At 42.1% G+C, this 23,588-nt stretch overlaps 4 protein-coding genes across 4 annotated transcripts; all 4 read left to right on the forward strand.

Annotated features, from left to right (window-relative positions):
- Positions 1 to 745: 745 nt before the first annotated feature.
- LOC115690811 (uncharacterized) lies at positions 746 to 4,667 on the forward strand. The gene is made up of 5 exons (XM_030617289.2): positions 746 to 966; positions 1,161 to 1,347; positions 2,176 to 2,370; positions 3,054 to 3,235; positions 4,077 to 4,667. The coding sequence occupies exons 1-5, from the start codon at positions 862 to 864 to the stop codon at positions 4,377 to 4,379; spliced, it is 972 nt and encodes a 323-aa protein (XP_030473149.1). The 5' UTR covers positions 746 to 861; the 3' UTR covers positions 4,380 to 4,667.
- A 2,503-nt stretch (positions 4,668 to 7,170) lies between these two features.
- Positions 7,171 to 10,536, forward strand: LOC115690810 (GDP-mannose 3,5-epimerase 2). Its single transcript, XM_030617288.2, has 7 exons — positions 7,171 to 7,334; positions 8,263 to 8,673; positions 8,783 to 8,876; positions 8,984 to 9,113; positions 9,210 to 9,342; positions 9,837 to 10,044; positions 10,232 to 10,536. Exons 2-7 carry the CDS (start codon positions 8,264 to 8,266, stop codon positions 10,385 to 10,387), a joined length of 1,131 nt encoding a protein of 376 aa, XP_030473148.1. The 5' UTR covers positions 7,171 to 7,334; position 8,263; the 3' UTR covers positions 10,388 to 10,536.
- A 3,741-nt stretch (positions 10,537 to 14,277) lies between these two features.
- LOC115690809 (light-inducible protein CPRF2) lies at positions 14,278 to 18,626 on the forward strand. Its single transcript, XM_030617285.2, has 6 exons — positions 14,278 to 14,827; positions 15,886 to 15,976; positions 16,750 to 16,957; positions 17,505 to 17,580; positions 17,679 to 17,804; positions 18,050 to 18,626. Exons 1-6 carry the CDS (start codon positions 14,327 to 14,329, stop codon positions 18,461 to 18,463), a joined length of 1,416 nt encoding a protein of 471 aa, XP_030473145.1. The 5' UTR covers positions 14,278 to 14,326; the 3' UTR covers positions 18,464 to 18,626.
- A 783-nt stretch (positions 18,627 to 19,409) lies between these two features.
- Positions 19,410 to 21,299, forward strand: LOC115690814 (sec-independent protein translocase protein TATA, chloroplastic). The gene is made up of 2 exons (XM_056312380.1): positions 19,410 to 19,960; positions 20,967 to 21,299. The coding sequence occupies exons 1-2, from the start codon at positions 19,576 to 19,578 to the stop codon at positions 21,086 to 21,088; spliced, it is 507 nt and encodes a 168-aa protein (XP_056168355.1). The 5' UTR covers positions 19,410 to 19,575; the 3' UTR covers positions 21,089 to 21,299.
- Positions 21,300 to 23,588: the final 2,289 nt, after the last annotated feature.

The following is a 23,588-nucleotide window of genomic DNA, read 5'->3' on the forward strand; positions in this document are numbered from 1 at the left end:
ATGTTTATAATTTTCTAGTCAAATAGAATTCGTATTTATATCGTTCGTGAATGGACCCGAGATTTTTTACGAGCAGGTGTTTGTTCAAAATAATCTTATAAGAATTGTGTATTTTTTTTTTAAAACAAAATATTTGGATAACTACACAAAAGGTCTCCATACTTTAGCACAGTGTGTAATGTGATTTCTGAACTTGTAATTTATTCAATGTGGTTCTTGGACTTTAACCCAATGTACGATATGGGTCCTTGAGCTTTTAAATTATTCAATGTGGCCCCTGAAATTTTGGTACATGTTCAATTTAGTCCCTGGACTATATGAAAATATTCAATATTATCCTTGAATTTGAATTAATAGAATGGAAACATTAAACATTTTCGTATAGTGTTCCTGAACTTGAATTAATGGAAGGGCAATAATTGAACACTTTCATATAGTTTAGAGATTAACGTTCGCGCGTACCAAAAATTTATGAACCATATTGCACATCGGGCCAAAGTTCGGGGACCATTTGTGGTCGTTTTCCCTTTCGATTTCCAGTTTTATTAAAATTCGTGCGACTTTTCAACACGAGTGGAAACGTTCGAAATCGATTTGCGCTGTCTTCAAAAAAAGAAATTTAAAAAAAAAATTCCAAAAGTACACGAACCTTTCCACGTAAAGCGAGAGTGGCAACATCCGTAATTTGTCCACAACTCGAAGTCCTAAACGCCCGCACGTAATGTCTCCCTCCCTCCCCCCCCTCAGAACCTACGCAGCGCGGTGCACAGAGCGAGACCATTCCTCGTCTTCTCTCTCTCTCACCAAAACTCAATTCAAATCTCTCTCTCTCTCTCTCTCTCTCTCTCTCTCTGCCTGCAAATGTCGACCGGCGGAGGCTTCGCCGTCCTCGACGGCGCGCAGCTCGGCGGCGACATCGACCTCTCCCTCCCCGATCACGGCGGCGGCGCCCTCATCGGCGCTCAGGTGCGCATCTCCGCAACGATGGATCGTCGCTTCGATCTCGCGCTTTTCCTTGCCGTCTAAGTTTTGGCGTGCGCGCGTTAATCTGATGACGAATACGCGTCTGATCGTTCCGACGATCGGTCGTGCAAATCGCTCGCCCGCGCTCGCGCTCCCGCGTGATTTTGATTTCTGTGAGCATCCGATCCGTTTCGCAGGTGATCGAGCTCGCGGAGTCCAGAGTCAGCGATCGTCTGTACGGCCTCGCGCTGCCGGAGAACATCAGGTCCCGTGCGCTCGGCCGCGTCGGCTTCGGCGGCGGTTTCCGAGAGGCGGAGCTGGACGGGGATCAGGCTGCGGAGAAGCTCAAGGAGTATGTCGCTGCGATCGCTGGTGAATTGAAAGGTGATGAGCCGCGGTGGCTTTTGTTTCCGTGTCCTGAGTTTGTTTAGGAGCGCATGTTGTTAATGCTGAATTTTTTAGTGCTGCTTTGATGAATTGGTTGGTAATTTGTTGCTGAGGAATAGGTTCCTCTGTGAGCATAGGCCTTTCGCGTTATCTTGAGATGGAAATTTATGAGTAGACGACCTCTCTCCATCGTTAATTAGGTGAAAAAATTTGTTGAAAGAAAGAGAGACCATTCGACTTCGGAAAGTGATTCGGGAATGTGTCGACTGTCTCACCGACGAAAAAATGCCCTGCAAGTTTGCAAAAATTACATTTGTGCTGTCTGTGAGTGTTCGGACCACTCTTCGAATTCGCGTTAAAGAATTGTAACTGTGAAATGGAACATGTATTGAGTTGTGCACTTGGGAGTTGCCAAGGAGATGAAAGATAAGAAGGTACGAATTGTTGCCGAAATCAATAACGGAACAGTTGCATTGCATTTTGGTGTTTGTTCCTAACATCTCAGAAAACCGGTAGTCGAGCACCAGCATGTAGTAAATTGAGCGTTTATGTTTCTTTTTCAGTGTTGAATTTGTCCATTTCAGACAGAAAACGCTTTCTGCAGAGGATATGAATTCACGGTGGTTACTGTTGTACAGACAGCACGTGCTTTCGTTTTGCTAATTGAATGGCAACATCCACATGTTTCCATAGTTTTAGGTTTCTTAGTATGATCATTTAATACAATAGGATAACGTGTAACCAGACGTGTATATGCTTTCACTGTTTCTTTTCTTCAAGTCCGTGATTCTAAAAAAGATTCTCATCAACGACTATGAAGTGCAGATGATCCCATTGTTGTATCAATTTTGGATGGAAGTGCTCTACGCTTAGATCTAGAGGATGAAGATGATTTTGCAATGTTAGCAGAGAATCTATTCACAGAACTAGATGCTGAAGATACAGGAAAGATCAAGAAGAGTGAGATTAGAAGAGCTCTTGACAACATGGGAGTCGAGATGGGCGTTCCTCCACCTTCAGGTTGGCTTTTTCAATTCCGTCCCCCGTATTAACTTCCTCATCTATTGGATTATCTCCAAAAATGTATTTTTACATTGCAATTGTTGCTATAAACTTGTGATTGTATGTGAACTTTGAAATGACTCACGAGGGCATCGACAGTGTGCCCCCGACTTAGCCTTCTCTTCCTGTTATTACCTGTGGAAAAAATATCGTCTTAAAGCAACATGTAAATCTTTCAATGGTTGCACAAAATTGTTTGCACTGTCAAAAGGTGTACCCGACAGAATTGATTTTGCGAGACTATGGTAAATTTTTCCCATTGTCGTCTGCTACTAGATTACATATTTGCTGTTTTTCTGTTGTTTCTCATCAAATGTCCTTAGTCTTCATAATTAAAAACTTATTTCAGTTCTCCATTAGCGCCATTGTTATGCATTGTCAAGTGACTCTCCAATATGAAAGCCAAACTTGAGCACAATCTTCCTTCTCCAGTGTCCTGTTTATCCTTTTTTTAGTCAATTGAAGAATTTTTTGATGCTTTAGTCAAAAAATACTCTTTTGAAGCCTGTTTGCAGGCTTACTGGATTTACTTGCAAAGGATTGGACATTCAGATGTAATATCAAACCTGTTTCTAAATCATCATCATAGAATGGCGTCCTCTGTTTCATAAAGTTGAAACGTTGAATGATTGTTTGAGCAGAGTTACACCTGCTTAGTGACATCTTGAAGAAACATGGAGCTGAAGGGGAAGAGGAAGTGGGCCAAGCACAATTTGCGGAAGTACTCCAGTCTGTTCTACATGAACTAGCAGATACGCTGGCCGAAAAGCGCGTTGTTGTCACTCATAATGTGAAGGTTGTCAATGGTTCTAAGATCAGAAAGGTAATAGCTTGTCCATTAGTTCAGTATATTATATCGAGATGCCTTATTCAAATGCAAAAAACTTCAGTCTTGCTTCATTCCTACTATCTCTTGTTTCATGTTTCATATGACATGATATGCAGCAGAAACATGAAGCTGTTAGACACTTCCTAATAATATGAGCATGCCATTACAAATCCTGCTTTATAAATAAATGAGCATTATTTGTATGTCAAATAAGTTGGAGTTATATTGTAAAAGGCGCTAGTGCGCCAGTGTGGTTATGCACATATTTCTGCATAAAACAATCTATGTTCTAAGGACCTGTGTTCAAGAATGATCAAGCAAAAGATGTGGCTGGGTGGAGGAGATCATTCAACAATTCTGAGTAGCTTTGGCAGATGAAGTAGAGAGGATGAAGATGGCTAATTTTATATTTGGTTAAATTTTGTTGAAACTTTTACTTTTCTGGTTGACGTTCACAAAAAGACATGCATAAATAGATCCCAGAAGTTTGCAGCCTTTGATCAAAAGGAATAAGCGGAAATACAAATGAACTGTTTGCATGATAATTTGTCTCTTAAGAATTGAAACAACTCTCTTCAGAATGGTCATCCAACTAACAATCCTCTTCACCGTCTTCGTACATATTTGACCTTGGAGATACGGTTGATGTGTTGAGAGAGAAATGGTCCTATTTAACGTTCCCCAGCATGTGTTTAGAGTTTTTGCATAAGAGATTCCAAATTTAGAAGATGTTTTTATGTTTCCCTTCTGCGCACTTTTCCGCACCAAGAATTTTGATAGCTCTGTTGTGACTCCTCTTAGCATCTTTGGTGTGCTCTCTTGATTGTACTTGCAGCTCTTAGAAGACGAAAAGCAACTGGCAAATGTCACGGAGAAGATATTGGAGGGGAATCATGAACAAAATTGTGTCGAAACAGTTAGGAAGTATCTGGAGAAAAATGGTGCCGATATGGGGTTGCCACCACTGGACATTGAAGAAGCAGTTGCTCTTTACAATGCTGTATTTTATAGTGCTGCATTCGATAAGAGTGTTTCGGAATGGAGAAAAGACGAAATCCAGGAAATTGTGAAGGAGATCTTGGGGAAGTTTGCGGAGCAACTCGAAAGCGATCCCGTTTTCGTCGATCTTGGCAACTGAGGGAGAAATGTGGCGGGAAATGCAGTGATGTATCGTGTTTCTTGGTGATGTGTCTTGTCGAATTGGTGTCCCCAATGACCATTTTGTTCTCATCCTTCTAGATACCTTCTTCATACAAACTTCATTACTTTCTTGGCTACTCCTGACCCTCCTCATGCCCGGGGTCACCTTATGTAATTTATATCATGGGATAAAAATGGGGGATTGAGATGCCGAATACCCAGTTCGGTATCGGTTGAGACATTCTTTTCACTGTTTCGGGCATTGCAGGTGAACTTTTCTGATTGATAGGACTGAAGTTCGTTGTGCCCAGATGTTTCGTGATCCACTTTAATGGCGGTCCTTACGAGTTAAGACGCGAACCTTCCTATCGGGTTTCCGAACGGTCGTGTCGGTTTATGACGAAATGTCTACTTCTACCTTACACCACCTGGCACCTACCGAACCCCAGTTCGTGTTAAAGCCCCAGCTCTCTTTGCAGAAGTATACTTTTGCCTTCATGGTTGTCCATCTTTGGTTTCCAATGTACTTGCTGAAAATTGCAATCGCAGGTGACGTCATGTCACACGGCCTGATCGAGGGCAAGCGATCCACGTCGTGAACAGAGGATTCTGGAGAGTCTGGTTCCAAAGAGGTTACGCCTACGAGAATCGAAACCCTCGAGAGCCCCTAACCTCCGGAGGTCGAACTCGTTCCTCTCTGTCGCTAGAACTACCATTTTGCGTTAACTAGGGGCAAGCATGATTTCAAGATAGAATCGGGAATCGGAGAACCAATTCAGTTTCAGGTTTTAGGTAATGTAGGATAAGTTCTATGCTCCAAAAAATGATAAACATGTTCTAATTGGTAGGTTTTAGGTCTCAAGTGAAATCTGGACGGAACCTAAGACCGCTCGCTCACCCCTATTTACAAGTACCCTTTTGCTAATGAAACCTGAATTGATTTGCTAAATCCAAAGCAAAGCTATGGACTATCAACAATTGGATTTAGCCACCGAGTCCTCATCTGGTTAAGTCTAGAAAACTAGGTAACTTCAATCCTTTTTCCGTGTCAAAATTAGAAAAAACGAACAACAAATTAGGCTTAATTAAAAATGAAAAAAAAAAGAGGAGGAAATTGATCGATTCCCGAGTAGATCTGAAACCTATAATAGGATAGGTTTCAAGTTCCATGTTATGCAACGTAAGTTCTTGGTTTCAAAAAAGAAAATTGTTCCGACGGGTAGATTCCGGTTCCAAGTGGGTTTCAAGTGAAATTTAGACGGAACCTGGAATCGCTCACCCTTTATGTCGTCTCGAGCCAAGCAAAGTTAGAAACCGATTCCTGCTTAACATTATTTTACCGCTAGCTTACCTATATCGCGGGCATGTTGGGGGTTCAAACTGATGGACGACGCGAAACAATAAACAGTTTCAACAAAGTGACTCTTGTTCTAGTACCAAAATCTCAAAAACCGTACGTGCAAAGTTTCCAATTTCGATTTGATCGATGGTCACGAAAGCCAAAAACAACAGAGCTGGGCTTTAAAAAGCTCTGAGAATTTTCCATGCAACTTCCCTTCGCTTTGTCTTCAATCCAAACGAACAGACCGCCCTCTCTTTCTACGAATCTTCTCCCTTCCGCTCCGTTACCCACAGAAAGGCCAAAAAAACAGAGGAAAAGTCACGAGGGGAAAGAAACAAACAAACGTCGTACGATCAATCGCATCCGCCACCTTTCCTGCTTAATTTGCAGCAAGTGGAGAGATCGCGAAAGATGCCTTTCAGATTCTCCCTCTCGACAAGGCAAGATTTCGCCCGCCAAATGTGACGATTCGTCCCATTAAACTCCACATACCCAATCAAAAAAAAACAGGGATGACAGAAAAGGGGGTCGTAATGCATAAGCCTAATTCCTTTAAAAAAAAACTCACATTTTTTTATATAGGTCCTAATTTTACCTCGGACTTTTTTTTTTGTTTCAGAAGAACCACAAATTTTAGGTCAAGTCACAAATTTACCCTGAACTATTTTTTTTTGTCTCGAAAAAAAACCCAAAACTTTAAGTCTAGTCCAAAATATGTCCCGAATTTTGTTTTATTTGAAAAAAAATCGTCAATTTTCAATCTATTCTCAAATCTACGGTATCTCAACTTGACGTGGCATTTCTACATTGATAACAAATTCACACATCAACAAGGTGACATGGAAAATTATCTCCAAAATGAAGCTGTTGTAGGATATAAAAGTTAGGGACTAACAGTGATCATTGGACAAAGGGCTAATGGGGACGAATTTGGGACTATAATAAAAATTAGTGATTTTTCTCTTGATCATAAAAAAAAAGTTCGAGGTAGATTTTGGGACTAAACTTAGAGTTGGGTTTTTTTTTAGACAAACAATTTTGGGCCAGATTTGGACTGAACCTAAATTTTGAATTTTTTTTGCCCGAACAAAAATTGCTCGAGACGTAATATTAGACACAAAGTCGAGGATTTCTTAGGGAATTAGACCGTAATCCGCGTCAAAATGTTGCACAAAATGGAGCTGCGCTGTCTTACGTATCAAAATGTTCAAAATCTCATTCGAGCAAAAAACCTTTTTTCCTTCGAAAAATTAAGAAGCAAGACGGGAGTCTCTCTCTCTCTCTCTCTCTCTCTCTCTCTCTCTCTCTCTCTCTCTCTCCTGTTGCTGTAGATCTGAGTACCAATCTCTTACAGCACATGCGTGTCCCCCACATCAGAAGAACCAGATCTCTTTCGCATATACTTCTCTCTCTCTCTCTCTCTCTCTCTCTGTGTAGAGAGGAGAAATTCTGTGGCCATGTGTGTCTTCTCCTCCACCGCGTGGCCTTTAAATAGCAGGAGCATTCGGGGCTCCTCCCAGACCATCATCCCATTCCCACCTCTCCCCCACTCTTTCCCCGCATCGTCTTCTCTTCCGTTGGTTCGCCGGGACTTTGGAAGACCCAATTCAGGTGCCTTTTTCAGCTCCGTTCCTTTCGCCCCCGCAAATGGGTCCTGCCCCCTCTTCGTTCCCCGATGTTCCGTGCTCCTTTTTGTGCCTCGTGCGCCCTGATTTTCTTTGAAAATTCGTCGGGTCGGTGACGTGGGTTGCTCTCCCTTGCTTTAAAGTTTGCTCCTTTCTCTGGTGTTTTGGGACGATGTGTGCTGGTTTGGTTTTCGGATTCTGTTGTTACATTGTCGATTTTAGCTGGAGATCATTTCGTGGGAAGCTTCGTTTTGGCGTCTCGAATTGTTTGTTTTACCGTGATTTTGTGAAATTTGCATTTTTTCGAGTGATGCGGGGTAGTATTTTCACTTGAAGTTAGTTGTCTTTTGCCTCTCTATCTATTGTTCCGGCTTTGTTCATTTCGTGTGATTTTGGTTCATTGTCAGGACGAATGTCTAGGAATTCCTCATCGTTATACCTCTGTTCAGATTTCATGCCGTGAGAAGTTTTAACGGGAAAATTCAAAGTGGGATTTCGTCGGCGTCTCATATAATTGCATCGCATGCATTGCTTGGAATGTTTGTTTTCCATGTTTCAACATCCATGTTTTTTCCGTTTTTGTGGTTTCTTGTTCTTCTGACGGGTGTTACATGGATGCTTGTCAATAGCTGATTATGCGTCTCATTTGGAAGTCCTATATCACTTCACTTGTAAGTAGGACATTATGCATGCTTGTCAATAGTCTTGGCCGGTGTCTCTTCACCAAAGACTTTGAAAAATTATGATCCTGCTTGAGTTTTCCTTGAGATTCACATTCATGCATCAATCAATCAGCGATTTAGCATATACTCTGTGCATTAGTCCACCTTTGACAACTGTTATTTGAATTTACTTTCCTGCCGCTGTTCATATTTCCTTCTGAATGGAGGGACTCACTCTCTTGCCAACTGCAGGATGGGGAGCATTGAAGGAACTGACTTTGGCGCATTCACGTATGAAAATCTCGAAAGGGAGCCTTACTGGCCATCGGAGAAACTCAGAATCTCCATCACTGGTGCAGGCGGTTTCATTGCCTCTCACATTGCCCGGCGCTTGAAGAGCGAGGGCCACTACATTATTGCTTCGGACTGGAAGAAGAACGAGCACATGACCGAAGACATGTTCTGCCATGAATTCCATCTCGTCGACCTTAGAGTCATGGATAACTGTTTGAAGGTTACGGAGGGGGTTGACCATGTCTTTAACCTTGCCGCTGATATGGGTGGCATGGGCTTCATTCAGTCCAATCACTCTGTCATTATGTACAACAACACAATGATCAGCTTTAACATGCTCGAGGCTGCTAGGATAAATGGAGTAAAGAGGTGCTCAGACCTGGATAAATTTCGCAATCTCCTTTTCAATTACATGTCCTGTTTCGTCTTTCTTCAGTGCCTCTATCATCTCAACTGTTTAATGTTCGTGCCTGTGCAGGTTTTTCTATGCTTCTAGTGCTTGTATTTATCCTGAATTTAAGCAACTGGAGACCAATGTGAGCTTGAAAGAGTCTGATGCGTGGCCTGCTGAGGTTTGTTGCTTTTCAAGTTAAACTTTGTCAGAGACCTTATTCTTTTTGGGCTAGATACATAACTGGGAAGGGAAGTCACATATCATTTTTGGCATTGTAAATTTCAGCCTCAAGATGCTTATGGCTTGGAGAAGCTCGCTACCGAGGAATTGTGCAAGCATTACACCAAAGATTTCGGAATTGAGTGCCGCATTGGAAGGTTCCACAACATTTATGGTCCTTTCGGGACATGGAAAGGTAAGACTTTTTTAGTTGCAGTTATCAGATTCATTGCATAATTTCCTAATTTTTGCATTTTATTAAAGATGTGGCGTGGATGTTTATATTATCTAGGGGGAAGGGAGAAGGCTCCGGCTGCTTTTTGCAGGAAGGCCATCACTTCCATTGACAAGTTCGAAATGTGGGGAGATGGGCTTCAGACTCGATCTTTTACTTTCATTGACGAGTGTGTCGAAGGTGTTCTTAGGTGAGCCCAACGGCTATTTAGCTTAATGATCGTATGTCTTCTCTTTCCTTTCCAAGGCTGTTAGGTCTTGAATTAGATTGACCTGACATTATTTTTTCAGTGTCGGCTTTCATTTCGTTAAATTATTTAAAATTAAGTGCATGGATGTTTTACTGAGTAAGGGTGAAGCAAGTTAAGGGACCAAAATCTTTGGTATTAGTAACATTCTCGGGAACGGTGAACGCGAGGTATCTTGCGAATCCTGCCTTTTCAAGTTCTTAGCCATACGGATCTAGCTTCTAATGTCTTTGCAGAATTGGCAAAGAATTGATGTTTGGAAGGGTCTGTTTCTTTAATAGTTTATATGGTTCGAGTCATTATATAAAATAAATGGATAGTTCTACCTGGCTGCATTTTACCAGACTTATGAACCATAATTTCACATATTTTACTTGCCTGCGTGTATTTGATTTTTTTAGCTTCATTACTTACTGCTTATCTTGTGGATGTGTCAGATTGACAAAGTCATATTTCCGTGAGCCAGTGAACATTGGAAGTGATGAGATGGTTAGCATGAATGAAATGGCTGAGATTGTTCTTAGTTTTGAGAATAAGAAGCTTCCCATTCATCACATTCCTGGTCCTGAGGGTGTCCGTGGGCGCAACTCGGACAACACACTTATCAAGGAGAAGCTTGGTTGGGCTCCTACCATGAGATTGAGGGTAGGCCAATGCTTATACGTTGAGATAATGATTTTCCCACTAAATCCACTCATAGCTTCCAATTACAACACACAAAAGTACATTGATTGCTACTTGAAAGAACGATTCCCGTCCCTTGGAGCGACCAGGATTTCTCTTCGTTCGCTTCTTCTCTCCGAATGACTGATTGGATGCATTAATTTTGTAGGATGGCTTGAGGTTCACATACTTCTGGATCAAAGAACAGATTGAGAAGGAAAAGGCTCAAGGGATGGACCTCTCCATTTATGGTTCATCTAAGGTCGTAGGAACTCAAGCCCCTGTTCAGCTCGGTTCACTCCGAGCTGCTGATGGGAAGGAATGATTGCCGCACCCTCCGGTGCGGCTCTCCAGCTGTTAGTTTTACTTTGAAATGGCTGTGGTATTGTCTCGTGCGAGCTCGTTCGACCGCGATATGGTATCTCTATGTAGCCTTATGGCGGCGATATTATATGCTTGTTTGTATCCTCATTAGTCAAGCGTCGGTTGCAGGCGCGCCCCCGTCGTTCTGTTGAACTTTGCTTCGCCAGATTTATGTATGCGCTTCGTACTTATTGAAGATTGGAGATATGCAACCATATTAAGAGCTCATCCACATCTATCCTCCATATTATCTCCATGACTTTTCTTTGCCAATGTTTCCATTGTGTTTGAATGGCATTGCATGTTCAGGATTCAGCAAGAATCTCCCGACTGTTGTGGCTGATCCAGACCGCAAGAGAGAGGACTTTTACCTTGGAATGGCATGCAAGAGGCACGAATACAAGCCGCTTGTTTTGCCCCCACATCCCTTTTGTGTATTCTATTGGTATATCCGGAATCCGGAATCGACTTTCATATACGATATCGACTCTTCTTTTCAAATCTGACCGGCGGAAGATTGTCGACGGCGAGATCACGAAAATCTCAGAGAATCCTTGACGTTTGAATTCAAGAATATTATGGCGCGTAAGGATCGAATCGCGGGGTTCTTTTTAAGTGTGCGACTGTGACCTTCGCAGCTAGAGTGCTGCTGACAATGAACTTACCATGCGAAGAAAACATCAATTTAACACCCCCACGTCTTGATTCACCTTTTCGGGTCATCCCCGATTCATCTAACTTCGATTCAAGCGAACCGCTGTACCAAGTGGCCCACACTCCTAACTTCTCCTTCGACCAGACTAGCCATCAATTTGAACGGGCCTCACATGGGATCCACATGATACGACGGCTCTCTTGAATCGAGCACACGCGAAGCAACTCGGACGAGCCGGACCCGCTCCTCGAATCTCGATTGAGCGTGTTATATTTTTTTATTCACAAGCTTAATTGGGGTGGGGGGTTAAGTTAATTAATTTAATCAATTGATTAGGATGTGAAGATAAGCTCACAGCTAAGTGATGGGGGTTTTATTTTATTGCCAATCCACGTCAGCGCACGGCGGTTGCTGACTCGGATTGTCCAATGAGATTCCTCCCCCACCATATGAATTTGGCTTCAAATTATAAATAGAAAAAAAAAAGGATAAAAATAAATAAATAAATAGGAAAAAAAAAAAGAGAGTTAATGTAACCTTTTTCTCTATGTTATTGTGGAGATATATTATTTTGCTCATGCACGAATTTTCGAGAAAAAATAAATAAATAAATAAAAACGCATGGCAACCATGTTCCTCATGAATTATTTGAGCGGCAATTTTTTTCCTATGGAATTCGATCCTGCTAAGTTAATCCCGTCATTCCGCCCTCAATGATTCGCGATTTTTCTTCTTCCACTTTATGCCGTGAATCATCGTAATCCCCGAGCGAACTAATTTTTATGAAGCGATTAGATAATATATTTACGACCACTTTAAAGTATTTACTCGATCCAATTATACTAAGCTTCTTGTTCTTGAAAACAACAAGCGATGCAAAACGATTTTTTTTCCCTTTATTTTTGCACGACGACTGCGTTAATATCCCGTTGGAAATCAAAGAATAATGGTTCGAATCCTTTGGAATTCTCGCGGTAGAAGATCCAAACGAACCTTCACCACTCCGAATCTCACTCGTTTTCTATTTCTCTCCTTTTCTTTCCCTTTCCGAAGGTGGTCACTCGCTAGCCCCTTCTTTTTTTTTTTGTGGGGGGCGGGGGGACTACGGTGTATCGGTGCGTGGTCCCCTCGCCTCCCACCGATCGATTGGCCCGTACGTGCTCCACTTGGGAAAATTTCCCCGTCTTCCCATAATCCATCATTTCGCCACTAACCCTATCAGATGGAAAACATTATTATTGTTGTTTTTTTTTCTTTTTTTTTCGGGGTCGGAACATTGTTCGAATGGACCCATAAGCCACTAGTTCACATAATCAAAACAAGTAGATAAAATATAATCTTCAAAATTTCATCAACCATGCTAGCCCCCCCCCAAATATATAATACAATTAACAATTTGAAAAACCAGAAAAACACATATAATATAAACAAAATTTAAGGGCCATCGATTTTTTTTTGTTAGGAAGGAAAAACGCAGACGTACAAAACGGACATCAGCCTTCTTTTTAATGACGTGTCCGTGGGCCCCACCGGGATTCCCCCCGGCATTTATCCACAAACTATAAATAAATAAATCGAAACTCCAAAATTTTTTTTTTCCACGCCCTGAAGAAATAATAAAATAAAATAAAATCGAGTTTTTTCTGAGCCGAGCCGCCGGAGCCGCCGCCGCCGCCGCAATGTCCGGGAGAGCCGCCCAATGGGAGCTACCACTACTTCCTTCTGAAAACTCCACCCTTCCTATCCAACCGCCCATCCGGTGCAATCACGTCCGTACACGTGTCCCTCCCCTAGAGAAAGGCAAAGGCCCTGTTTTTTGGATCTATACAACTGAAAAGATCTTGCCCAACTGGCGCCCCTCCCCCCCCCCACCTCCTTCTCCAATTGGGTACCTTGACCCGAACCTATCCTCCATTACATTACATATGTGTCCACACGTGCGAAATCTTTCCATGTCAGATCTATCTCATGGTTGTCTGTCGTGTGTATTTAACATCTACGCAACTTGATAGGTTTTTTTGGACGGAATGCTAACGGAGGAGGGTAGATTTGGATTGAGGTTTGCCCGATTTAAGATATCATTCGAGTCGGGAAATTAGAGGTAAATGTGTCACGGGTGCTCATCTCGGGATTCTTTAACTGCTTTTAATCCTTTAATCGGAACCTATCGAACCGATAAAAAGTAACCGCGAGAATAATGACCGATCTATACAATCGACGTCTTAAATTTGTACGAGAAAAACTCAGATACATGCGGATTCTGCTCAGATTCATAATATCAAATATATATATATAAGATCAATTTGTGTGGCTCTTGTGGTACGTTTGGTTTTCCTACGTGGACTGGACAGGTGACTGGGACTTATCCATTTTGCCATTATTGGACCCGACATCGACCAAACATTAGTGTTTGAATCAAAGCTTGCCTCCTCAATCCACAAGTCAATTTCCCTTACTTTGGGTCATTATCACCTTTCATCCTTTTAAGGATAACCATGATTCCCCTTGCCTTTTTATGTTCCCCCTTCAACCCATTTCGACAGTATTTTGTCGTCGGGGGAGCTCGTAAAAGATAAAATGATTACGAACAAATCCACAAGTCGTTAAGAAATCCATCATTCTGGTAACTTAATAAATTTTTCGATTTCCGAGTAATTTCGGTAACTCTGCTCCGTATCCCGACTTCCTGGTTTCGACAATCGCAATTAAAAAAGAAAAAGATTCACGGATCGGACCCCATTTGCTTATCCGATCCCAAATCATCAGACCTTCGAAAAAGAAAATCTTTCCACCCAACATGAATCGGAATATCACGAATCGAAAAATATCTAAATCCCCTCCCGCTTGCAAAGTATAATTGGCAAGACTTAGCATTTCAATCCCAATCCCAATCCAATCCGATTCCATGCCTATCTTCATGTCCGCTCAACCTCGTTTGTTGTCCTCCGAACAAAAGCAACACATTCAATTTTGAATATCTTCCCCCCCACCCCCACTTGGTGTGAAATGTTACCATTCGCTCTCAATTGGAGAGAACAAAAAAAAAATCACAAAAGAAAAATTCATACCCACCACCCCAAAAATAAAAAAAAAAATCTTCGAATTTCATGAAATGACCGAAATGCCCCCGGGGTTACCTTAAAAAGCCAACGCGAACACCTCACCACAGCATTATCCAAAACCTCCCCAAAAAAAAATAATCGAAAAACCAAAAAGAAACGCAGCGGAGAGAGAGAGAGAGAGAGAATGGATAGGGCGTTCTCGGTGGATGATATCTCCGGCCAGTTCTGGTCGTCGTCGCCGCCGCCGCCGCCGCCGGCCGCGGTGAGGCCGTCGTCATCGTGCCGGTCCGAGGCGGGCGAGCCGTCGCCGCCGTCCAGGAGGATGATGAACCGGAGCGAGTCCGAGTGGGCGTTCCAGCGCTACCTCCAGGAGGCCTCCGTCACCCCCGCCGCGTCCTCCGCCGGCGGCGGCGAGGAGGGCGACGTGGTCGAGATCAAGGGGGGCGTGCGCCCGGATCGGAACCGGGTTCCGGACCCGATCCGGAAGCAGCCGCCCAATCCGAATGCGGCGAGTAAGAACGCGAGCGAGGTCGGTACAGGGCCCCCGCCGGCGCCGTCGGCCCCGTGCGTCGATGGCATTGCTCCGCCGTTCAACGGGGCGGCGCCGCCGACGAACTCCGAGGAGTACCAGGCTTTCCTCAAGAGCAAGCTCAACTTGGCTTGCGCTGCTGTTGCTATGTCTCGGGTACGCGCTCTCTCTGTCTCTGTCTGTCTCTCTCGATGCGTGGGCGAGAAAGCAAATGCTCGTGTCTGTATAGGCATGCGCGAGCGCTTGTTTTTGCTATCCCTTTGATTTCGAGAAAGTGGTGGAAGGTAAAGTTTTAATTTTTATCTTTTTCTATGGGGTCATCGGTGAAAGGTAATGTTTTCTTGACAAGAAAAAAAACTGAGAATTTTCGTTTTATCATTTTCATCGATGGGTGTGTTCATTGGACTGCAAAGTCAGCTCCTTTATCTAAATTATAAGTATACCCTTTTCTCTGGTTGGGCTTGGCTGTGCGGTGTTACAAGAAAATGGTTAAGTTCTTGAAATCAGCTCATTTTTGGTCAATTCCATGAGTTTCTTATTTCCTTGCAAAATCCATGAGTCATAGAGTTCGGGTGCTGTTGGTGGAACTTAATCTCCATTTTCTTGTCGTGCTTTCTCTATGTGAATTTGGATGGATTTTGTGATTGCTCGATGCCCAGATTGAATCAACTCTTCATGGGTGGTTGCCTCATATATGGGTTGTGTATATGTGTTGTCTTTTAAGGACAATTCGAGGCAAGAGATTCTGATGACGGGTGTCTAGAGATGCTAGCTAGTTTGAATGTAAAGCAATATTTTCTGGCAAATGTTATATCCTTGGACAAAAAAGAGGGAAAGAATCCAGTTAGGCCTGGTGAGTAGTTTGAAGAGTAGAAAGACAGGAACCCTGTTGAAGGAGCTGATATAGACTCTTAGAAGGCCTTTAAGTTGCTAAAATGAATTACCAGAAGCATGTAGTTTCCTTTGTAAGGATAAAAGCGACATCTCTGTGAACTTTTTAAGTAATGACTTTGGATGTGATTGAACGTTTGAGCCCTGTGAGAAGGATGATATTAACAAAGTTTGGTAAAAAGAAATTGACCATCCTTTAAATTTGAATACTGTGGGAATGTTTTCATCTTCTTCCCAGTACATGATTATTGCATTAGTTATCATGAGCCTGTTTTGTCTTTTCGAGTTCCTTGTGCTAAATTCAGTTCTTAATTTGCTAATAGGCACCATTTGTCGTAAATCAAGATTCTGGAACTCAATCTGACAACTCTCAGGCTTCGAAGGCACAACTGGGATCTCAAGCTCCCTCGAAAGGTTTGTCAATCAATAATGCGCCAATTCTCTACAATGATATGAAACTGCTATGCACGTATGACCTCTCTCGTTCAGAGCCACTTCTTCAATCAATAAGGGAAAGATGCTGTATCCTGAAAATTGTGCTTAATCTTTGTCCTGGATGGCATGTTGCTGGGCAACTCCTTCTTTCTGTTTCGTTTTGGGTCATCCCTCTTCTCTACATCGCAGATGCGGGAATATCAGTCGGGAGGAATCTTCGGTATGCAATGGAAGGCAACATGCGCTCTAGCATGTGATGCTTAAATCACGGACTGTTCATTGATTTCTTTTCCTTCATCATTTCCCAAGGATTGGCTCTAGAATTGGGGTTTTTCCCTGGTTTGCTGGGGAACAAGCATGGCTACGCATCTAGGCAGAGCATTATAAGCTATGCTTCTAGGCAGGGCATTATAAGTCGTGGCACGTAAAAATTTTCTATGAGTAGGGCATCTTTGTGGGAGTTGTGCATCTAAAGCAGATATGCCTGATTCTTATGCAAAAATAGTTCTTGTTTTCCAGTGCAAGACTCTTTGGAGCAGCTACAATAGGTTAAATGATTTATACCATTTTTTTGGCAATGGGATGTATGAAAAACATTTGAATATGCTCATGCTTTCCTGCCTTTATTTTTCTTGGGGGAAAAAACAAGATGTGGGCACTCATTCTGAAGTATCTCTGAACTTGAGATGAGTCTGCTAGTGGAAGCATAGACACAGCATACCTTCATTTTTATGCTAATTTTCCCTTTATAGGAGTTGGGCCTGATTTGTCCAAGTCACAAGATGAGGGTGCTGGCGGATTAGTTGGGATACCTTCCTTACCAGCCATGCCAAAGAAATCTGGGATTCCTGTGAGGTCGACAACAAGTGGATCTTCAAGAGACCTATCAGACGATGATGAAGTTGGAGAAACTGCAACTACTGACCATTTGGCTCCTGCTGATGCAAAGCGTGTGAGGAGGTACTATTGCACATTTAGCTCTTGTGGTAGCTTTTAATACCATAATCTTTTTTCTTTTGTTTGAACTCTGCTTCCATCATTCTCAGTGTACTGAAGAAGATGGCAAGTGCTATTTGCAGTATTGACAGTGTCCCAAGCAATTGAGTATTCACTTTTTCATCGATATTGAGTCTAACAGTGTGCTTTCATCAGTAGGTCCAAATTCTGTTATGATTTTTTCCAAGAGGCATATCATACACAATGGTCCTGTTTATCTTAATAAGGGCATTATTTTGGCTTGATATGCTTAATCCTCAAAACTGTAACTAGAGAGATTGAACCTGCTTCTTGAATACTTGGGGGCGATCCATTTGTGGGTTTTCTAGTCATAAGCATTCAGTGGCAGCATCTGAACGGGATTATGTATATGATGCATCTGAAACCAAAATAAGACTATACTTTTGTGTGGTATGTCTTTTTGTAATGGGTTTGCTTAAAAATGCTTCGGATATCCTTTTGGTTTCAGCATCCATATTTTTCTTCTGTTTCATTCATATGTGCTTTTTAGGATGCTTTCCAACCGAGAGTCTGCCAGACGCTCGAGAAGAAGAAAACAAGCTCATTTGACTGAGCTCGAGACACAGGTTCAACTATTGCGACAATATGTTCTTTCACAAGAATTCTTCATAACAACTTATGTATATCCATGATTGCTTCCTAATTCTTTTCCACCTCAAATTAGGTTGCTCAATTAAGAGCTGAGAATTCTACTTTACTGAAACGTCTCTCGGACATAAGCCAGAACTACAATGTAGCGGCTGTTGACAACAGAGTTTTGAAAGCTGACGTTGAAACCTTGAGAGCAAAGGTAAGGTTCTTTATTGGTGGTCCCTTCCTTTTTCTTTTCTTTAATAAATTCGCGCTTCTGCTGTTGGCCCAGTATTGAACTGCTTTCCCTTTGAGGAAGTTGTTTGTGCATGTATAGTTGTGACTAACGAATCTGTTTTTTATTGCTTCGAGACTAAAAGAGTACAAACGTAAAACGGAGAAAATGGTCTTGATCTCAATGGGAAAGTTACCTAATTATATAGAACTGTGGTTTGATATCTCCAGGTGAAGATGGCTGAGGAGACAGTTAAAAGACTAACCGGACTGAACCCAATGTTCCATGGAATGTCCGAGATGTCTCCTGTGGGTGTGCCACTGTTTGATGGGAGTCCTTCCGATACATCGGCGGACGCTGCGGTTCCTGTGCGAGATGACTCCAAGCACCAATTCTATCAACCCAAGTCTGGTAACCCTGCGTCATCTGCTAAGGATATGAGAGTCAACAATGGGTTGGTGGATATTCCCGCGGCCAAAAATGCGCAGCAGAGTGGAGCGGGCAAGGAAAATGCGCAGCCGAATGGAACCGGCAAGATGGGAAGAACGGCCTTAATGCAGAGAGTGGCCAGTTTAGAGCATTTGCAGAAGCGCATTCGTGGGGATTCGAGTCCTCATGGCCCCCCGTGTGACGGAGAACAGTAGTAGCAATAGACTAGCGAGAGGGTCAATCATTTGGTGGATATTTACTAATTCATTAATCGAAGTGCAAATATACAGTTTTGCTAATCGTTTTTGTTCAACTGTTGGTATAGATTCATTAAACTTTCCCCCTTTTCCCCCCAATACATGGCGATTTTGCGGCAAATTGACCTTTTTTTTCGCATTCTCAAGAGAGTCATGAGCATTTTTTTTCCTGCTTTGCCTGCCTGACTGAGAACCCAATTGAACAAGATTGAGGTTGTGACTGGACTGCAAGTGAGACGTCTTTGAATTGGCATTGTTGCAGAGTCCTGTGAATTTCAAACTTGCCCCTTCGCAAGATTCCAAATCACATTTTTGACAAGGTCAGCGAAACTCGTGGATTCTGAATGAATTATCCGCCCAACTGAAAAGCAAGCTTCAGAAGATGACCAATATGCAGTGTTCAGAAGTAAAAAAAACATTTTCTACAACCAGCAAATCTTTGATAAATATGAAAAATGCTCTGCAAGAAAGCTCGCTTTCTCCCGCTTTCGCGTCAACACAAGAATGCAATTACGATTTTCGTTGTCCTACTAAATTGGATTTGTCAACATGATCAAATTCTAATGAGGTAAGGTTAGGTTAAAAGTTCGAAATGAACGAGTTCGGAACCGTTTATAGAAAGTTCGGTGACATGAGTTTTGCCACTAGCAATTCTTGAAAAATATAAAAGGTGCAGTCTCAATAGATCAGTCAGAATTCATTTTTATAATAGGTTAAGATATATATACACATATATGAATATCATTGTTTATTATCCAATATCGAAAACTAACAAATTTGGACGTGGTGAAAATTTAATAAAATACAAATTATCAGTTGAAATTAGCTTATCCCATTTTTTTTTCTTTTTTCTGAAAAATAATTTTCCAAAAGCAGCCATTTTTTCTTCGCCCACAGAGCCGACAAAACCCAAAAAACTTCTCTCCCGTGCCCCACCCAATCTTCATCTTCCTTCGCAGGTACCGGCGGCGTTCCATCTTCTTCCTCCACCAAAAGATCACCCAGAAGAAAGAAAGGAGAAATTTTGCCTCAACCCCATCATTCTTTGGCATCCGAAGCGAAAACCCACCATGGAGATTTGCTCATCTCTGTCGCTTCCTCTCGCTTCTTCCCCTTCTTCCCTCCCAAGACCGCCTTCATCCTCGCTCCCACTCTCTTCCTCCTCCTCCGCCTTCCTCATCAACCCGTCTTCTTCTTCTTCTTCTTCGTCGCCTCTCGCCAGAAGCATCAAGACCCTCAATTCGCGTTGCCATGGCGGCAATTGGGTAGCTATCGGTTTGGGCCGGAGGAGAGATCAGGGGGCGAAGAGGGGCCTGACTTGCAATGCCCTGTTCGGTCTCGGCGTGCCCGAGCTCGTTGTGATTGCGGGCGTCGCTGCTCTGGTGTTTGGGCCCAAGAAGTTGCCGGAAGTCGGGAAGAGCATCGGCAAGACCGTCAAGAGCTTCCAACAGGCGAGTTTTGGATTCGCCTTCCTAGCCCGCCTTGTGTTTGCTCTATTTCCCCTTAGGGGTATTCTGGAAATGATGCTTTGTTTTAGAGTTAGTTCATTGATGAGCTTTCGTTTCAATTGGCGAAGATGGTCTTTTCAGCTTGATGTTTGAGAATTGTGCATAATCATATCATGAGCATCTTGGATGTTGTCGAGGGATTTGATTGTTAAGGTAAACATGGTGGCTTTGTAATTAATCTAGGACGAGCATCATCATTACCACGCTTGAGAGATCCCTATGTAATTGTCTTGATGTTCTTGGAGTGTTCTCAGGACTCTCTCTTTCGGGCAACGTTTTTAAGCAACAGCAACGGTTCATTTTTGGAATGGGTGGTATCTGATTAGGCGTTTTCTGGGAAATCCATTGTTGATCTTGCAGTGGGTGTCTAGATTGGTTTTGAGAGGTTCATGTCGGAAGTTTTGTCACTGAGGTTTAAAGTTTCATTGACGCGGCGAGATGAGGATTTGAGCTGGAGAACTCAAGTATCTAGGACTAGAAGGTCATTTCTTTTAGTGGCTTTCCTGGATTACAAGGTTATTTGAACCGCTTCCTTTTTACATGTCAAAGCGAAATGTTGTTGTACTTTGAATAGGCTGAGGTTTTGCTTTATGTACATCTGTCATTTTTAATTTGTTTCCACCAAGAAAGTTAAAGGGAAGTTCGAAGAGCGAAATTAACTGAATCTAATTGCTGACTCCCGCAAGACCAGATGAAACTCGGTTAGTAGATTTGGGAGTTCTTTCGCGGGAGAGATGCTGTTGAAAACCTTAATAAACCATAGGAAGGTTCTTTCTTTGCCTACAAGCATCAGATGGTTGTGATGCAGTATAGTAGTTCTATTCTCTTCGGGTAGCTTCGCCCTTAACATATTCAATTATGAGATCATTTGTCCAATCTTGTAATTGACCTGTTTTCAGTCCTGGTGCTGTGCCTCTATGATAATGCTCATGTTCTGCAATTATTGCAGGCAGCTAAAGAATTTGAATCAGAGCTAAAGAAAGAACCTGAGTCTTTGACAGAACCCCTTGTAGACAAGCCGAAAGCAGTGGCTGAGGAGAAAAAAGTAGAATCAAGCTCAAAAGAGAGTACATGAGCAGATGGATGAGGAGAATGTCATTTGGTTTGGAACTTTTTCTTCGAAATACTGTATGGTGCAACAATGAGTTATTGAGGATTCATGTAGATTTAGTGTATGAGAAATTCACTTGCATGAGTGAGATTGTCATGCTTGCTTAGTACGAGGAACCACTAGTTTAGATGTTGAACAACTTGTTGATGTACTTTATTAAGTTTTAATTTTTATCTAGTTCTGAGTGAGTAGCCAGTCTTGGTCGGTGTAACTTCTCTTGGCCCATGAAAAGTACAGCTTGTCTGCATGTTACATTTGAATGACAAGATTCACTTGTGGATTTCAGAAACTTCAGCAAAAAAGTTTTCAAAAACATCTAATTGTATTGATATTGGATTGTGCAACTGGTTGGGTAGGCTTCTTAATTTTTTAGCTAGTAGTGTAACATTCTTGTATTGAGTGTCTGCTACCGGGATATATGCTTATTGTGTCCCCATAGGAAGTATCATGCGGGCAGTCTATCATTCTCATGGTAATAGATAGCAGCTCCTCAAGTACCTGGTACGTTATTGCAAGATTCTAGTTTTCTGCTCTTGTGATCATCCGTGCTTTCATTTGATGCTCACTTGCAACAATTCAAGCAACTGTTTTCTAGTATGAACAGTCCTTAGCTTGTGGTTCTTTTGTTTAATATTTTTTCCGCCTCAGAATTTGGTTTGAGGCTTTCATTCATGGTTTCTCCATTAATTTATGCAACTTCAGGGCAAAGATTGGATAGAAAATTTTAATTAGCTCCGACTCTGCTATCATTTATCAAAATTCTCTGCGTTAAAAGAACACTCTTGCTTAAAGCTGTCAAATTCTCATGTTCACTCCCAGGGCAACATATCCTTGTTTGGATGATATTGAAAGCATCATCTGTTCTTCTCCATACAAGCTAAAAGTATGTTAAATCAATGAAACAAGAGAAAAATGGCAAAGCAAGTAAAGTTCAAGACCAGAAGCAGCATGTAGCCGCTTTGATGAGTTCATAACTTTGTTTTACAATAGTGAATATATTTGTGGATGGGATGAATACCCAATCAGTCATAAATACATTGTATCCAGTTCTAAAATTTTTAATTTTGCCAAAATAATCTTAAACATTTACTCGAAATTCTAATGTAGTCCTTTCGTCCAATTATTGTCGGAAATTGTGGACGTCATCGCCGGCCATTTTATGTGGCGCACTTACGTCGACAAGTTTATTCGCGCTATGTCAGTGATTTCCGTGTGGCAATTGGACCAACCCACTACATTGGAATTCCGCACAAAAAATTAAGACCACATATCCCAAAATTAGAAAGTTCAGGACCCAATTGACATCTGATGCAATAGGTTTAGAATTAAATTGGCAATTTTACCCTTTGTAAGTTCATTCATATTTGAGTTCAAGCAGGCAGATGAATTCCTGTGTATCAAGTCCAGCGGATTATCAATCTCTCCTCATATGATTCCACGATGACTTTCAACCTTTTCGTTTGCCATGTTCTTCATCAACCGCAGAACTTGATCTCCAGAGGCAATGTCAAAGGAAATATGCAATATAAGCTTGCCTGAGCGTAAGAAACATTATCCTACAGTCGAGTAAGGTACTGATGTGGATGAGCTTCCTCTGCTTACGAAAATGTCAAGGGGAAAAGTGTCAAAAGTAAAAAATTTATTACATTTGTACCAATTTAGTCTTAAATATTTTAACCTAGAGCCAATTCAGTCATTTCACCTAATATTGGCTGGATATTTTTGACGTGGACGCCGGCCTATATGGTATGACTGGACATTTTTAAATAATATTTTAATAATTTGCGAATTTTTTAAAAAAATTTCTTACTTTTTTTCTTCTCTTTTTTTCCTCTTTCCTTAGGTGGGCCTCGCCGGCCTCAAGGAGGATTGCCCTCACCAAATTCAAGCCTCACCGAGGCCGGCAAGGTCGTGCCTTGCCAGCCCAGTGCGAGGCTGCACTCACAACAGCAGGCGAGGGCTCGAGTCTCGCCAGGGACTGGGTGAGGCACAATCTCGCCGGATTTGGGGAGCCCTCATTGTCATTGGCGAGGGCGAGGCTCGCAGGCCCTTGCTTTTAGCTGGTCGGTGAGGACTGGCGACCGAGTGGAGGAAGAAGAAAGAGAAGGAAAGAAAAAGAAAAAAATCAAAAAATATTATTAAAAATTGTCAACGTTAGTGCCAGCCGTGCCATGTGGGCCGTTCAAAATCCATGTCAATAATATCTGGCTAAAATTAATCAGAAGGACTAAAATGGCTCTAGATCAAAAGATTTAAGACTAAATTGATACCAATACAATATGACTTTTCTAACACTTTTTCCAAATTGTCAACAGTCATATAAAGACTCGCGTACGAAGAGTCGAAGCATAGAATCGTCAACCTTCTATCACCTAATAACTTCTGTTTCCTTTGTTGACGTTTGCAACGTTACAATGTCCTTATAACATCACTCCTAATTGCTGATATGATGTAGGTGTTGTTA

The sequence above is a fragment of the Syzygium oleosum genome, unplaced genomic scaffold (assembly GCF_021117445.2).
Source record: "Syzygium oleosum isolate NSW1041296 unplaced genomic scaffold, Sole_v2.1 Sole_v2.06, whole genome shotgun sequence".
Lineage (NCBI taxonomy): Eukaryota > Viridiplantae > Streptophyta > Magnoliopsida > Myrtales > Myrtaceae > Syzygium > Syzygium oleosum.

Excerpts from the sequence above, each read along its gene's own strand:
- LOC115690811 (XM_030617289.2), top strand. The coding sequence starts at position 862 with ATGTCGACCGGCGGAGGCTTCGCCGTCCTCGACGGCGCGCAGCTCGGC. Across the intron at positions 1,348-2,175 it reads GATCGCTGGTGAATTGAAAG|ATGATCCCATTGTTGTATCA; the intron begins GTGATGAGCCGC and ends TATGAAGTGCAG. Across the intron at positions 2,371-3,053 it reads GGGCGTTCCTCCACCTTCAG|AGTTACACCTGCTTAGTGAC; the intron begins GTTGGCTTTTTC and ends TTGTTTGAGCAG.
- LOC115690810 (XM_030617288.2), top strand. The coding sequence starts at position 8,264 with ATGGGGAGCATTGAAGGAACTGACTTTGGCGCATTCACGTATGAAAAT. Across the intron at positions 8,877-8,983 it reads CTGATGCGTGGCCTGCTGAG|CCTCAAGATGCTTATGGCTT; the intron begins GTTTGTTGCTTT and ends TGTAAATTTCAG. Across the intron at positions 9,343-9,836 it reads TGTGTCGAAGGTGTTCTTAG|ATTGACAAAGTCATATTTCC; the intron begins GTGAGCCCAACG and ends TGGATGTGTCAG.
- LOC115690809 (XM_030617285.2), top strand. The coding sequence starts at position 14,327 with ATGGATAGGGCGTTCTCGGTGGATGATATCTCCGGCCAGTTCTGGTCG. Across the intron at positions 14,828-15,885 it reads CTGCTGTTGCTATGTCTCGG|GCACCATTTGTCGTAAATCA; the intron begins GTACGCGCTCTC and ends ATTTGCTAATAG. Across the intron at positions 16,958-17,504 it reads GATGCAAAGCGTGTGAGGAG|GATGCTTTCCAACCGAGAGT; the intron begins GTACTATTGCAC and ends TGTGCTTTTTAG.
- LOC115690814 (XM_056312380.1), top strand. The coding sequence starts at position 19,576 with ATGGAGATTTGCTCATCTCTGTCGCTTCCTCTCGCTTCTTCCCCTTCT. Across the intron at positions 19,961-20,966 it reads CAAGAGCTTCCAACAGGCGA|CTAAAGAATTTGAATCAGAG; the intron begins GTTTTGGATTCG and ends TATTGCAGGCAG.